Source organism: Rattus norvegicus, chromosome 1 (genome assembly GCF_021556685.1).
Source record: "Rattus norvegicus strain SHRSP/BbbUtx chromosome 1, alternate assembly SHRSP_T2T, whole genome shotgun sequence".
NCBI lineage: Eukaryota > Metazoa > Chordata > Mammalia > Rodentia > Muridae > Rattus > Rattus norvegicus.
In genome coordinates this window covers 77,055,239-77,071,466 of record NC_141534.1, presented here as the reverse complement: position 1 = coordinate 77,071,466, position 16,228 = coordinate 77,055,239, and the positions used below count along the sequence as shown (strand labels likewise).

General features: G+C 44.0%; 1 protein-coding gene across 1 annotated transcript in view; it reads right to left on the bottom strand.

The window, feature by feature from the left end:
- Positions 1-5,895, bottom strand: part of Nlrp12 (NLR family, pyrin domain containing 12) — a 28,120-nt gene extending 22,225 nt beyond the window's left edge. Inside the window, exons 1-2 of the mRNA NM_001169142.1 lie at positions 5,607-5,895; positions 1,242-1,322 (exon numbers count right to left, since the gene is read on the bottom strand). Of these exons, the coding sequence (NP_001162613.1) occupies positions 1,242-1,322; positions 5,607-5,895 (370 nt within the window). The remainder of the gene's footprint in view (positions 1-1,241; positions 1,323-5,606) is intronic.
- Positions 5,896-16,228: the final 10,333 nt, after the last annotated feature.

Genomic DNA, 16,228 nt, shown 5'->3' with positions numbered 1-16,228 from the left:
CAACTCATCCAGCTCCCTCCCTTTCTGCTCCTAAACTGCAATTTGTTTGTGAGTAGTAGTTTGGTAGCTATCTCACACCCTCAAAGTGACAAGTCTTAGGACTTAGCTAAGAACCTGTCACCCCAGCACTTGGAAATTAAAGGTGGGAGGGTCAGGAGTTCAAGTCTAGCCTCAGCTATATAGTAAATTCCAGGCTGGATAACAAACTAAAAAGCTGACATATGGCTGACATAGAGCAGTTGGTTGATTCAATAAAGTTTGGCTGAGATGGCTCAGCCAGTGAAGGTGCTCGCCACTGAGCTTGCTAACCTGTGGTTCAGTCCCCAGGACTCACACAGTGACCTTCATAGTGTCCTATGATCTTCATCCATGTACCAAGGCACATCTCCCAACCCCCTGCACACAAAGTAAATTTGTGGTTTTTTTTTTTTTTTTTTTTTTTTTGGTTCTTTTTTTCGGAGCTGGGGACCGAACCCAGGGCCTTGCGCTTCCTAGGTAAGCGCTCTACCACTGAGCTAAATCCCCAGCCAATTTAAGTGTTTTTAAAGGAACTAGAGAAATGGTTCAGTGGTTAAGAACAAGTGCTACTCTTACAGAGGACCCACATTTGATTTACAGCACTTACACAGTAGCTCACAACCACGTGTGACTCCACATGTAACAAGAGGCCTTCTAGCTCGTTAGGCTTCAGTGTGGTGCATTTACAGACAAACATACATAAAATAAAAAGCAATACATAAAAAATTAAAAAATGGGGTTGGGGATTTAGCTTAGCGGTAGAGCACTTGCCTAGCAAGCTCAAGGCCCTGGGTTCAGTCCCCAGCTCCGGAAAAAAAAAAAAAAGAAAAGAAAAGAAAAGAAAAGAAAAGAAAAGAAAAGAAAAAATAAAAAAAATAAAAAAATGCAAAAGAAGTGAAGTCTTTAATGGTGTTTGTCTACCACAAAAACTCTGAATCTATTCACCTAAGACTCCTTGCCATATGTCAACATTAAGTACCATTTCTGGCTGGGCATGGTGTCAAATGCCTTAATGCCAGTATCTCTGTGAGTTCAAAGCCAGCCTGGTCTCTATAGTGAGTTCCAGGACAATCAAGATTATATAGAAATACCCCAGCTCAAAAAAATATAATAAATATTATGTTATATATTATAGAGAGTATATATATATATATACGCTTTCAGTTGGGGTATTACTTATGTGCAGCTAGTATATCCTAATAGGTACAGGGCTCATAGCTCACCTTTTCTTGGAGCATCAGGAGAGACGTCCGAAAGGCACGTTGACTGGCTCTCAAGAGAGCATAGACCATTACTTGGAGTCACTGCAAGAAACATGTAGGAGGTCAGCTACCAATCTGTATTATATTTTATTCTTTCTTCTTTTTATTTTCATTGCTGGGCATCATCAAATCCAAAGCCTTGAGCGTGCCAGGACAAGCACTCTAGCACTCCACCACTAAGCTATACCTCCAGCCCTGATATTAGTTGTTGTTACATCAAACTGTGGCTTTGTAGTTCCTGCCCTCCATGCTAGAGTATCCAGCACTCACCTCACTCACTTAGAAATGGGTAGTCTGAGGGTGCCGGGGAGAGCAACACACCGAAAGATAAATAATGCAACTTCACAGACTCACAGTGATGAGAGATAGGCCGGAAGTCAAGCAATGGAATAGCTTGAGGAAATGGAATCGTATCTGGGGTAAGATTGTTTTGAAGGTGGCTAGGAAAGAATTTTCTTTAATATGTATAAATATACATATATACAAATAAATATAGAGAGAGGGGAGAGAGAGAGAGAGGGAGAGAGAGAGGGAGGGAGGGAGGGAGGGAGGGAGGGAGGGAGGGAGAATTTCAGCACTTAGGAGAGGAGGCAGAGGCAGAAAGACAAGGATTTTAAGTCATCCTTGGTTACAAAGGGCCTTGAAGGCCACCCTGGAGCACAGAAGACAGTCTTGAGGGTCACCTCATCTCCTACCCCCATCCCATGCACACAAAATAAGCACAGAGAAATAAATATAAATGTAAATAGGAAACCTTTTATATGCATAAAATACACAGACATGTAATTTAATTTTTTTCTTTTCTTTCTTTTTTTTTTTCGGAGCTGGGGACATAACCCAGGGCCTTGCACTTGCTAGGCAAGTGCTCTACCACTGAGCTAAATCCCCAACCCTTAATTTTTTTCTTAATGAGACAGGGTCCCATTATATAACCTTGGCTGGGCTAGAGCTAGCTATATGGATCAGGCTAACCTTGAACTCACAGAGATACACTTGCCTTTCTTTCCCTGAAGAATTAAGGGTGGACAACATCTCACCCAGCAGCTTGGAGGGGTGTGGGGGTGTGTGTGTGTGTCCCATGATCAGCCATATATATATATATATATATATATATATATATATATATATATATATATATATATATATTTTATTACATTTATTTATTTATTTTTGGGGGGGATGAGGTATGTATGCAATAAGGAGTATGTGGAAGTCAGAAGACAACCTTGGGAATCAGTTCTTTCTTTTTACCATGTGGGTATGTGGGTTCTGGGGATGAAACTAGGGGTGATCAGGTTTGGTGACAGAAGCTACCTGACCCACTGAGCCATCTCACCAGCCCACATGTTTGGTTTTTAAGACAGGGTTTGGCTGTATTGCCCACACTGACCTTCAACTTTCAGTAGTCCACCCCTTTACCCCTACTGCTGTTTACGTTTCTCAAAGTGCTGTGATTATAGGTGTGTGCTACCATGCCCAGCCTAATCAACAAATGGTCTAACGAAACGAACAGACAGTTTACAAAAGAATAACACAAATGACCAATTATTTTTATAACTGTTCAACATCCCTAGCCATCAGGGAGAGGCAGGTTAAAACTATTTTTAATGACTTATTTTGATGTGCCTTTGTGTTTTACCCGTGTGTGTGTGTGTGTGTGTGTGTGTGTGTGTGTGTGTGTGTGTGTGTAAAGAGCTGTAAGTATGAATATAGTTCATACATTTAAACATTTAATAACATTTAAAGTCTGAGAGACAAAGAGAGGTTAATATTAGATGATGCACAAGGACAGAATGTAGGCAAAAGATCTCACAACTCAGGAAGAGGAGACAAAACTCATTGTTTTTCTAGTTTCAATTCTGTCAGTGTTTTTTTGTTTTTGTTTTTGTTTTTTTGTTTTTTTTTGTTTTTCGGAGCTGGGGACCAAACCCAGGGCCTTGCGCTTGCTAGGCAAGCCCTCTACCACTGAGCCAAATCCCCAACCCCTGTTTTTGTTTTTTTGTGGTTGATAAGTACATTAGAATATGATAGATCTATGAAGTATAAAACCTTCAGTGAAACTTCAAGCTTTACCTGGTCATTCTAACTATATACAATGTCACTGAGATGTAGCGAATTTAGGGGCTGGACTTCTTTAACCCATCTGTGTGCTGTTTTTCTTGGTGAGTTCATTACAATAGTAATCTTTTTTTTTTTTTTTTTTTTTTTTTTTTGGTTCTTTTTTTCGGAGCTGGGGACCGAACCCAGGGCCTTGCGCTTCCTAGGTAAGCGCTCTACCACTGAGCTAAATCCCCAGCCCCTACAATAGTAATCTTATAATAAGGATATTTTTTCCCTCTGCAGGGATGCTAACTACTTGTCAGCCCAGCACAGCTGTTTCAGCTCATCAGTTATGAGTCACTAGGCTTTACAGATGCGACTCTGTCGAGCTGGGCACACTGGCTCACCCCTGTAATTCTAGCAATCAGGAGGCTATGTCAGGAGGTTCCTCCTGAGTTCCAGGCTTGCCAAGACTACGGAATGAGACCCTGCCTCAGGAATGGGACCCTGCCTCAGGAATGGGACCCTGCCTCAGGAATGGGACCCTGCCTCAAAACAAACCAACCAGGGCTGAAGAAATGATGTCTCAGCAGTTAACAGTGCCTGTCACATTTCAAGAGATTTGCTCCCCAGATCCCATACTGGATGACTTACAACTACATTGTAACTCCTGCTCCAGGGGATTCACTCTCTTCTAGACTTTGTATGAATCAACAACCTGACCCCCAACTCCATACACACATAGATACACATAATTCTTTAAAAATTCTAAAAAAACAAAAAACAAAAAAACAGGGCTGGAGAGGTGGCTCAGCGGTTAAGAGCACTGACTGCTCTTCCAGAGGTCCTGAGTTCAATTTCCAGCAACCACGTAGTGGCTCACAACCATCTGTAATAGGATCTGATGCCTTGTTCTTGTTCTGGTCTGTCTGAAGACAGCTACAATGTACTCCTATAAATAAAATAAATATTTTTTTTTTTAAAAAATGAACTCAATACTCAGTGCTGTTTAATAAACAGCTTATTGTGGTGACTCATACTTGTTATCCTAAAACTCAGGAAGCTGAGGTAATGGGACCAACACAGGTTTGAGGCCAACCTAGGTTACAGAGTAAGACTGTATCTCAAGTCAAGATACATGGATGGATGGATGGATGGATGGATAGATGGAAAGATGGAGAGATAGATAAATGATGCATGGATAGATAGAGTTTTGTAGTAATAGCTTTTCACTTAAAAAATTATTCTTAGGGCACATAGTGATGGCATATGCCTTTAATCCCAGCACTCAGCAGGCAGAGACAAGTGGATCTCTGAGTTCAAAACCAGCTTGGTCCACAAAGTAAGGTCCAGGATGGCCAGGACTACACAGAGAAACCCAGCCTCCAAAAACAAGCAAAAGAAAACAAAATTATTATTATGTGTATGTGTGTGAGGCAGCTTGAGTTTACATGCACCATACACATGACGGTATCCATAGATGCCGTATGGTGTCAGATCCCCTGGAAGTAGAGTTGTCCTCTGACTCCACAAACCGGCTGTGGCACCCAAGTGCCCGCACTCATTCACACGGGCCATGCATACTCTATCAGCAATAAATAAAAATTTTAAAAGACATCAAAGTATGGCTAGAGAGGCAGCTCAGCGCTTAAGAGCACTGGCTGCTCTTCCAGTGGTCGAGAGTTCAATTCTCACAACCTATAAAGGGGTCTGATGCCCTCTACTGGCCGGCAGTTGTATGTGCGGCAGAGCGCTTATACATAAAATAAAGAAAAAAGAAAAAGAAAATGTTTCTTTTAAAAAGACAAGTAGAAAGAGGACTATTTGGGAGAGGAAGGGGTCAACAGGAGTGAGTGGGAGGTAGAGTAATAAGAGGTGTGTGTGATCCACAGTATGTACACATATGAAAATAACATGATTAGGGTCAGAGACATGGCCAAGCCTGGGGTCGTGACTTTGATCCTTAGGACCTCCATGGTAGCAGGAGACAATGGACTTTTGCAAATTCTCTCTCTCTCTCTCTCTCTTCACACACACACACACACACACACACACAGCCCTTTAAAAAGAGAGGGGGAGGTTGGGGATTTAGCTCAGCGGTAGAGCGCTTGCCTATCGAGCACAAGGCCCTGGGTTCCGTCCCCAGCTCCGGAAAAAAAAAAAAAAAGAGAGAGGGGATTTGTAGACTGGAAAAAGACCATTGGGCTGAAATTTGAATCCGGCTCATAATTGTAAAGCTAAGAGAATGGGTGTATTCCAGGCTGGGCTCTCCCTCCATCTCCTTACCCCTCACCAGGTCTTCTCCCTGTCCTCGCTCCCACAGGTCCTTCCTGTGGATCCTCTCAAAGGTGCTGAGAGCCAGAAGCCAAGCCTCCTTTGTCCCCATATGGGCCACCATCAATTGGGCCATTTCCAGAGGACCAGCCATCTCCATTCGTCCCCTGGGGATCTTGTCCTGGCCCAGTTCCTCCGCAATCCCCAGGTATAATTTGAATTTCTTCAGTTCCCCAGCCTCAAGTTCTTCCAGGTAGGTGGACAGTCGATGGAGGGCATCCTTGGCTGTAGCTGGCAACATGGGGACGAAGTAATGGGGCCAGCCCCTCTAACCTTTCTCTAAAAGGACCATAGGCACTGTAGCATGCTGCCACGGCTTCATTGACAGGCAGAAGGGAACGAGGGGTAGGACTGAGGTTGAGACAGAGGCAAGATCTTTTGAGAAATCACGGTCTCACACCCTTTGCTTCTCTGCTACCTGCTCCTCTCAACAAGAGTGTTTGCTGTGAAGATGGGGAAGTTGGTGTGAGGTAATCCATGGAGCGCTTGACTGTAAGCACGCCACATGTTGAGCAAGCCTCTGCTGTTTTCCCAGCTCCCTTGACAAAACAACCACGCTCTCTGTCTTTCCACATGTCCTTCTAACTCAGAAAGAGGTGTGAAGACAATCTTGGCCTCTTCCAGAAATATGCATGGGGCCTAGGGATGTGGCTCCGTGGGGAGAGTGATTGCCTAGCACCAGTGAAGCCCGGGGTTCTAACCCACCACTGCCTTGAGAAGGTGTGGTGGTATCTCTCCCGTAAGGCCAGTACTCCTGAGGTAGAGGAGGGAGGACCAGAAGTTCAAGGTCATACCAGGCTCAATAGTGAGTGCAAAGCCAATTTGGGATACATGAGGTTTGGGGAGATGACATGGGTGCCGTGCCTTTAATCCCAGCACTTGAGAGGCAGAGGCAGGTGATCTCTGTGAGGATGAGGTCATCCTGATCTACATAGTGAATTCAGGTCAGCCATGACACATAGTGAGACTGGGTCTTGTTTGTTTTTCTTTTTTGAGACAGGGTTTCTCTCTGTGTAGTCCTGGTTATCCTGCAGCTTGCAGTCCAGACCAGGATGGCTTCAAACTCACAAAGATCCTCCCATCTTTGTGTGCCACCCCTGCCTGGTTGAGACTCTGTCCTTTTTTTTTTTTTTTCTGGAGCTGAGGACCAAACCCAGGGCCTTGCACTTGCTAGGCAAGCACTTTACCACTCTGTCCATAAAACAAAGCAAAGCAAAACAAAACATAACAAAGGGGCTAGAGACATGACTCGGCTGTTAAGAGCACTGAATGCTCTTCCAGAGAACCAGGATTCAATTCCCAGCAGTCACAAGGCAGGTTACAACTGTGACACTCTCGACACTCTCACACAGACATATATGCAGGCATATATGCACCAATGTGCACACACACACACACACACACACACACACACACACACACACGCACACGCACACGCGCACGCGCGTACATACACACTCACACACACATACACACATACACACACTTAAATGGTTGTGGAGGCACATGCCTGTAATCCCAATAGGAGGGTTGCAAATTCAAAATTAGCCTAAACAACACAATGAGATCCTGTCTCAAAAAAACAAAACAAAAATCCCCCTATAGCTGGGAAAATGGCTGAACAGGGAGAGAGTTTCCCACTTAAGCATGAGGACCTAGATTCAAATCTCCAGAGCTTGATGAATCTGGACATGCAGTGGGTAAATATGAGTCTGATAGCACAGCAGCAAATGAAAGACCTTGTCCCAAGGCAAGGAATGACACCTGGTGTTGACCTCTGCCCACACTTCTGGCTAATTTTATGTCAGTTTGACACAGGCTAGCATCATCTGAGTGGAGGTAACCTCAGTTGGAAAAAAAAAAAATGCCTCCAAAAGATTGAGCTGTACAAAAGCCGGTAGAGCATTTTCTTAATTATCGATCAATGGTGGAAGGGGAGGAAGCCCATTGTGGGTGGGGCCATCCCTGGGCTGGTGGTCCTGGGTTCTATAAGAAAGCAAGCTGAGCAAGCCATGGGGGGCAATCCAGTAATAAGCGCCCTCCATGGCCTCTGCATCAACTTCTGCCATCAGGGTTAAGACAGGATTTCTCCCTGTAAAAGCCCTGGGTGTCTTAGAACTGGACTTGTAGGCCAGGCTAGCCCTGAACTTAGAAATGCTCCTGTCTCTGTCCTTCAAGTACAAAGATTAAAGGCCATGTACCACCACACTCATCCAGCCTCGGCTGGGGAGATGGCTCAGTGGTTAAGAGCATTGACTGTTCTTCCAGAGGTCGTGAGTTCAATTCCCAGCAACCACATGGTGACTCACAACCATTTGTAATGAGATCTGATGCCCTCTTCTGGTGCACCTGAGGACAGCTACAGTGTATTCATATACATAACATAAATAATTTTAAAAATTAAAAAAAAATACCCCCCTGATATAATAAGAGGTGAGTAGTTTCACAGAAGCCCTCTGAGGCTCTCTTCAGCCATTTGTTAGTTTGTCTTTTGAGACAGAGTCTCATATAATGGAATCTGGCCCTAACCTCACTATGTAACCCAGATGACTTTGAACCTCTAACTCCCCCACTGGGTTTATAGGTATCCAACAGCAGAAGAGGTTTGCCCAGTGCTGGGAGCCCAACCCAAGACTTAGCTCACGTTAGGCGATCCGATCACTGTACCCACAGACCCACATGCACAGCCCACTCTCTCCCAGGCATTGCTCTCTAGCCCTCCTGTGCATCAACCAAATCCAACTTCCAAGACCGCACTCTCGGCTTTTCAGTATTCTAAATTCATGTACTCATCTGTATTCACGTTTAATTTGGGACCCACTCAACAGTATGAAGCTCATCCACATTCCCTCTCATGCTTCTAGCTTGTCCCTCCTGATTGCTGAAGTGTTTGGAGCCGGGACCGCCACTGAAGCAGTCAAGTGCAGGAATGATCTAGTAGCCTGAGAGCCGGTTTGGTTTTGGTTATGCATCCCCCTCTCCTGTAATAATGCACTCCCTTTATCTGTGGAGACTGTGTACATGCACCAAACAATACACTTTCCATTCTTAGGCTCCCTGTCCCCTGACCTGCACCAGGCTGTGCAAATATCATACCTCTGAGCAATAGTATAGTTTCTCTGACCCCAAACAATCAAATTTAGATAGTTTCTTAGTTAATGGCATCCCCGGTGTAATTTAATAGGAAGAAACGAAATGCTGATCTGGCCTGACCTGGGTTTTGGGTGAGTGTGCTACCACTGTGTCCTCAAGTGCACTCTTAGGGGAAATTGTCTGTTTACCATCTTATGCCTATGCAGGATTGGGCTTGCATATGATTAACAGCAGGTGCATTATAGAAAGGGATCCATGCAGCAGAAAACTTAGTATCACTGGAGTATGTCCTATCAGTTAACAGTATATACTGCTTTTGCAGAAGACCTGGGTTTGGCTACATCTGGTAACTTACAACCATCTGTAACTCCAACTCCAAAGAATCTGATGCTCTCTCTTTAGGTCTGTCCGTGCACGTACACACATACACACACACATACACACACACACACACACACACACACACACACACACACACACACTCAAAATGTTTAAAATAAAGAATTAAATGATTATATGACCTAATCTATCATTTATAACAGATGAAACACTGTAGCTGTCTTCAGACACACTTGAAGAGGACATCGGATCTCATTACAGACAGTTGTGAGCCACTGTGTGGCTACTGGGATTTGAACTCAGGACCTCTAGAAGTGCAGTCAGTGCTCTTAACCATTGAGTCATCTCTCCACCCCCAGAGAAACTCTTTCACTATGGTACTTCTTCTGTTGAACCATGTAAAAGGGAAGCCCAAACAGTAAATAGGACACTTGAGTACTGTCTTCACTTCATGGCCACTGTCAATCTTGATAATCCCTGTCCCTTATGTGAGCCCTTCCTTTCTTTGTTTTTATTTTCTTTGTTTTATTTTCTTTGTTGTTTTGTTTGCTCATTTTTGAGATAGGATCTGTTTTCATTTGCTTGTTTGAGACAGGGATTCTCTGTGTAAACCTAGGTGTCCCGGAACTCACTCTGAGGTCAGGCTGGCCACAAACTTAGAGATCAGCCTGCCTCTGCCTCCTGAGTGCTGGGATCAAAGGTGTGCACCACAATCCCTGGCTTTATTTTTAATTCTTGGGAACCTGAAAACCCCCCACCGCAGACCCTGACCATGTATTAACACTACTCTAACCCAGGAATTCTCAGTGAGACAAAAGTGTCAGAACCGCTCCCCACGAGGCTTTGAGGTTGGGAGTGATGGCACACCGGAAGCTCAGCCCTTGGGAAGTGGAGCCTGGAGAATTAAGAGATGCTGCTGGGTCCCAGGGTCCCAGGGTCAGCTGGAAGCTATCAGATGGGGGTAATAAGTCATCAGAAAGCAGGTCAGGGCTGGAGTGTAGTTCAGTAGCGAAATAGTTTCCTGGCGTGTACAGGCACGAAAACAAACTGCAGAACAAAAACCTTACCCTTACTGGGAAGGCCCAGAGAGTAAGCGTTCAATCTCCACTTACCACCCCTCAAAAAAGTAAAGATGCTCAAGCTCTTTACTTTTTTTTGTTTTGTTTTGTTTTGTTTTGTTTTGTTTGGGGGGGTTGTTTGTTTTTGTTTTGCTTTTTTGTTTGTTTGTTTGTTTTGGGGGTTGTTTGTTTTTTTTGTTTTTGCTTTTTGGTTGTTGTTATTGTTCATTTTGTTTGGTTCTTTGTTTTCTGAGTCAGGGTCTCACTATGTAACTCTGTCTGGCCTGGAACTAGATTCGTAGCCCAACTGGTTTTGAACTCCCAGAGATCCTCCTGTCTCTGCCTCCTGATTGCTGGGATTAAAGGATGCACCACCGCACCTGACTCCCCCCCCTTTTTTTTTTTTTAATTTGTTAATGCATCAGTGCTTTGCCTGAGTGTATACCAGAAGAGGGCGTAGGATCACCTGGAACTGGAATTACAGATTACAGACAGTTGTGAGCTGGCATGTTAGATGTTAGGAACCAAACCCAGGTCCTCTGAAAGAACAGTCAGTGTTCTTAACTGCTGAACCATCTTTCCAGCCCCTCCTTTTTTAGAGCTGGGTTCCAGGAACAGTATACTACAGCACACAACAAAATGAGTGCATATTATTTACTCTTTTCATTGTTTTTTTTTGAAGCAGTGTCTCATTATGTAGTCCTGCTTGCTGTCTGGAACTCCAGAATTAGACTACACTGACCTTACACTTGCCCTGACACTCCTAGATGCACAGAGAATCCCTGTCTTGGCAAAATCAGAACAACAACAATTGCAGGGACTGGAGAGATGGCTCAGTGGTTAAGAGCACTGGCTGCTTTTTCAGAGGTCCCGAGTTCAACTCCCAGCAACCACATGGTGGTTCACAACCATCTGAACAAGATTCAATGCCCTCTTCTGGTGTGTATGAAGACAGACACAGTGTACTTATACACATAAAATATAAAAAATAAATCTTTAAAATAATTTAAAAAGAAAATTGCAAAACAAAAACTTTGCCATTACAACTCCAGGATCATCCGTTGGCAGTCAAATGGCCAGAAAATGGGACCTGCTCCTAATGTGAGCATGGAGAAACTTAGGCTCAGGGGAAAGTCCAGAGAATAAGACATTCTAGAGCAGATAAACTGAAGTTAGCTGGGTGTGGCAGTATATGTCTGGAATCACACAACTTTAGAGTTTATAGCAGGAAAGTTTCACACTCAATCTTAGCTCCATCGCTGAGAATTGATAGCATGAAAACCTCAAACTTCAGTCCAGCCTGAACTACAGTTCAAAACTTTATCTCAAAAAACACAAGGCAGGGCCAGAGAGATGGCTGAGAGGTTAAGAGCACTGGCTGCTCTTCCAGAACCTGGTTCAATTCCCAGGACCCACATGGCAGCTCGCAACTGTCTGTAACCCCAGTTCTAGAGGATCTGATACTCTCCCTCACACAGACATGAATGCAGACAAAACACCAATGTCCATAAAATAAAATAAAATAAAATAAAATAAAATAAAAATGAGGATACTTTCGGGGCTGGAGAGCTGACTCAGCAGTTAACTGTTAACTGACTGTTAACTGAGCACTGACTGTTTTTGCAGAGGATCTGGACTTTGTTCTAGGCACACACATTGGGCATTTCACAACGACCTGTAATTACACTTCCAGTGAATTCAACTCCTCTTCTGGCCTCTGCAGGCACTGCATGCATGTGCTGCACATATAGACAGCAGGTAAACTTGCAACCACAGGAATTTTTTTAAAAGATTTATTCATTTATTATATATAAGTATACTGTAGTTGTCCTCAGACACAACAGAAGAGGGCATCGGATCTCTTTACAGATGGTTGTGAGCCACCATGTGGTTGCTGGGAATTGAACTCAGGACCTCTGGAAGAGCAGTCGGTGCTCTTAACCGCTGAGCCATCTCTCCAGCCCAGAATTTTTAAAAATATAAAAAATAAGGGGCTGGAGAAATGGCTTAGTAGTTAAGGATTTTTCCTGCTCTTGCAGAGGACTGGAGTTTAGTTCCCAGCACCAATGTTGAGGGTTGGCTCACATTTGCCTATAACTCCAGCTCTGAGGGATCTGATACCCTTCTCTAGTCTTTGAGTGGATCTGAATACACACACACACACACACACACACACACACACACACACACACACACACGTTTGCTTTTTTGAGATAGTGTTTTTCTATTTAGTCTTGGCTGTCCTGCCTGGCCCTAAAAGTAAAATTTTTAAGAAAACAAAAGGGTTGTAGCTATAACGCAACTGGTAGAGTGCTGGCCTAGCGTGCGCAAAGCTCTGGGTTTCATCTGGGTAGCACACCGGGAATCCCAGGAATCTGAGGTGGAGGCTCAGGCTTCAGCATCTCAAGGTTATCCCTCAGCTACACAGTAAGTAAATTCCAGGCCAGCCTGGCCTACTTGAGACCAAGGACTGAGAGTGAAGCTTAATGGTACAGCACTTGTTTAGCACGAATGAGGTCCTGGGTTTGAAATTTAGATCCATCCAGGTAGTGGTGGTGGTTTCCTTTAATCCCAGCCCTCTGGATGAAGAGACAGGTAATCTCTGAGTTCAAGGCCAGCCTAGGCTACATAGAGTAACTCTGTCTTGGGGGCCGGGAGGACAGAGAACCAAAAACAAACAAACAAAAAAAAAACACCCCAAAAACAACAACAACAACAACAAAAACCCAAAAAACAAAAACAACAAAAAAACCCCTCAATCTGTTTGTCTCCAAAATCTTTGGTTCTTATCAGCTGCGATGGTATATACCCAGCCGTCTAATCCTCTAAATTAAACATATGGGTAAACTGATGCCCTAAGAGTTCCTCAACTGAAGACAATCATACAACCCCAAAGCTGCTGATTGTTGCCCAGGGCCTCACCCCTCCAGTCACCTCATCTCTGTGGGAAGCTGAGCACAGAGGTTGAGAAATTTCCTGTGAGTTGTGTGTGTACTCACTCTCAGACCACAGGGGCTGTCAGGAAGCCTAGCATCCTGGCCATCTCCTCCCCCCACCGAGTTATCAGCTTTTGGTACAAGCAGAATACACTCCCACCCTAAGCCTCCACCATCTTGTCCTAATAAATTGGGAGGGCTCAGCCACTGTGCTGATGTCAAAAGGTGACATCAGGACACAGTGGGTAGCAGTGGAGAAAATGCAACATGCTCCTAAGTTCTCAGGCAAGACTCCTCCATCTGCGGTATGGTTCTCCGGAAACACATAAGCATAGGAGAGATAAACAGAAATGGCAAGCAAGCAAGATACATGATAGGCCTAGAAGACAGAAATCACGATTGCTGGCACAGGCCTATAATCCCAGCACTTGGGAGGTAGAGGCAGGATGTCCTCATTTTCCTAACTGCTGCTGTGATAAAGGACAGGCCAGAAGCAACTTGGTCCCCACATGCATTCACATACAAACCATGTAAACACACACAAGCCTACCACCACCACCGCGCACACACACACACACACACACACACACACACACACGCACACACAGATTCACACAAGTGCACACACACCTGCACATACACTGCAAACACACATATACAAACCTACTACCACAGAGGCACACACATGCACAGAGAGATGGATGCGCACATGCACATATACATGCAAACATACATATACAACAAGCAAGCCCACCACCACACAGACATACATACACAACCATGCAAACACACATATAGAAGCCTACCATTCCCCCACACAGATGCACATACACATAACCATGCAAATGTACATATACAAGCTCACCACCACCACACACGCACATACACAGATTCACAATTATATACACACCTGGGTAAAAACACAAATACAATCCCACCACACACATTCACACACAATGCCAGCAAGATAGCAAGAGAAAGGTATTTGCCACCAGCTTTGCAAACTGAAGTTCTATCCCTGAGACCCACACAGTAGAAGGAGAAAACTGACTCCTGAAAGTTGTTCTCTAAACTCCACAAGTGTGCCACAGCATTCAGATACCAACACACACACACACACACACACACTCACACACAATAAACAAACAAACAAACAAACATTTTTTTAAAAGAAATTTAAAGGGTTGGGGATTTAGCTCAGTGGTAGAGTGCTTGCCTAGCAAGCGCAAGGCCCTGGGTTCGGTCCCCAGCTCCGAAAAAAAGAAAAAAAAAAAAGAAATTTAAATTCGGTCACAGGGTGACTCCTGAGGGGCACCTGACAAGATTATAATTGATAAAATAAGAGCCTAGATCTCAGGGATGCAGGATAGGTGTCTTTACTGTAAATAGTGGGGTTTGTTTTGTTTTAAATTATGTGTATGTACCAAACAATTAAAACAATAAGACCAAAAACAAAAACAAAAACAAAAACAAAAAAACAAGCAAACAAAAACCCTCAGATGTAACTGGCACACACCTTTAATCTCAGAATTCAGGAGGCAGAGGTAAGCAAACTTGTGAGTTCAAGGTCAGCCTGGTTTACATGATGAGTTCCAGGACAGCCAGAATTACATAGTAAGAAACTGTCTAAAAAGAAAAATAAAAAAGTGTGTGTCTATGTGCATGAGTGTTGGTGTGAGGTCCGAATTGAACCTCTTCCAGGACCTCTTGAATAAGACTCACAAAGACAGTGATCGGTGCAATAGTAAGAGGAGTTTAATTCTAGCATGTCGGGGTCCTCCCACTTCAAGGGGAGACAACCCTGAGCAGACTCCGACAGGGAGTTATATACCTTGCAAACAATTGGGGCAGAATTCAAACAATTGGTAACTAGGCAGGGTATTATTGATGGACCAAAGTGACCTCTAAGCTGACTCACTATCAGTGGACAGTTCTGGACTTTCCAGGAGGATGGTGGGGAGTCAAGGGGATGTTGGTTGGGAGTCACAGGTAGCTTTGTTTGACACTTTGGTTTGTAGTTGCTCTGAGAACTAACTACTCCCTGGAAGAGAGGGGTCTTTGTGCTTAGAGATGACAGTTTGGTTTGCAGTTGCTCTGGGAACTGAACTAACTCTACTCCTACTGAAGTAGGAGTTTGAACTTGGAAGTTTGTGGTGGAACTTTCCCACTGGCCTTAGATTGGTCTTCAACTCTGGCCCTTTTATTGGTATCCACAGAGAGGACAGGCATCTGAGCCCCTAAAGCTGGAGTTACAGGTGAGGTGAGTTTCCTGATGCCAGTGCTAGGAACTGAAGAGTAGAGGTACTTTTAGTCAATAAGCCTAAAGTCAACCCTGCTTTTCTTCAGATCTTCCTTCCTTCCTTCCTTCCTTCCTTCCTTCCTCCCTCCCTCCCTCTCTCTCTCTCTCTCTCTCTCTCTCTCTCTCTCTCTCTTCCCTTTCTACTTTGATTCCTTCCTTTCTTTTTCTTGGAGGGAAGACGGATTCAAGAAAATGTTTCTCTGAATAGCCCTGGCTGTCCTGGACTAGGCTGACCTTGAACTCACAGAGATCTGCCTACTTTTGCTTCCCAAGTGCTGGAATTAAGGGTGTGCACCATTACCATCCTGTTTTAGGTTTTGGGATTTTTTTTTTCTTGAGACATGGTCTCATGTGACCCCAAAAGGCCTCCATTTCACTGTAACCAAGGATGACCTTGAATTTTTGATCCTTCGGCCGATATCTTCCCAAGTGTTAAGATTACAGGCATGCAGATTTTACTTTGTGCTTCAGATCAAACTTCATGCATTCAAGACAAGTACTCTACCAACTGAACTACCCCCTCAGCTCCCAGAGAAAAGTAATAGTCATTGCGATGGTGCCCCATGCTTTTAATCTCAGCACTCGGACAAAGAGGCAAGCAAATTTCTGAGTTCCAGAACAGCCTGGTCTACAGAGTGAGTTCCAGGGCAGCCAGGGCTACACAGAGAAGTCCTGTCTCAAAAAAAAAAAAAAAAAAAAAAAAACAAAAAACAAAAAACAAAAAAAAACAAACAAAAAAAAAACCCCTAGAGACAAGGTTTTACTGTGTAGCCTTAGCTGACCTGCAATTTGCTATATAGACCTGATGGATCTTGAACTCACAGAGATCCACCTACCTCTGTTTCTGGA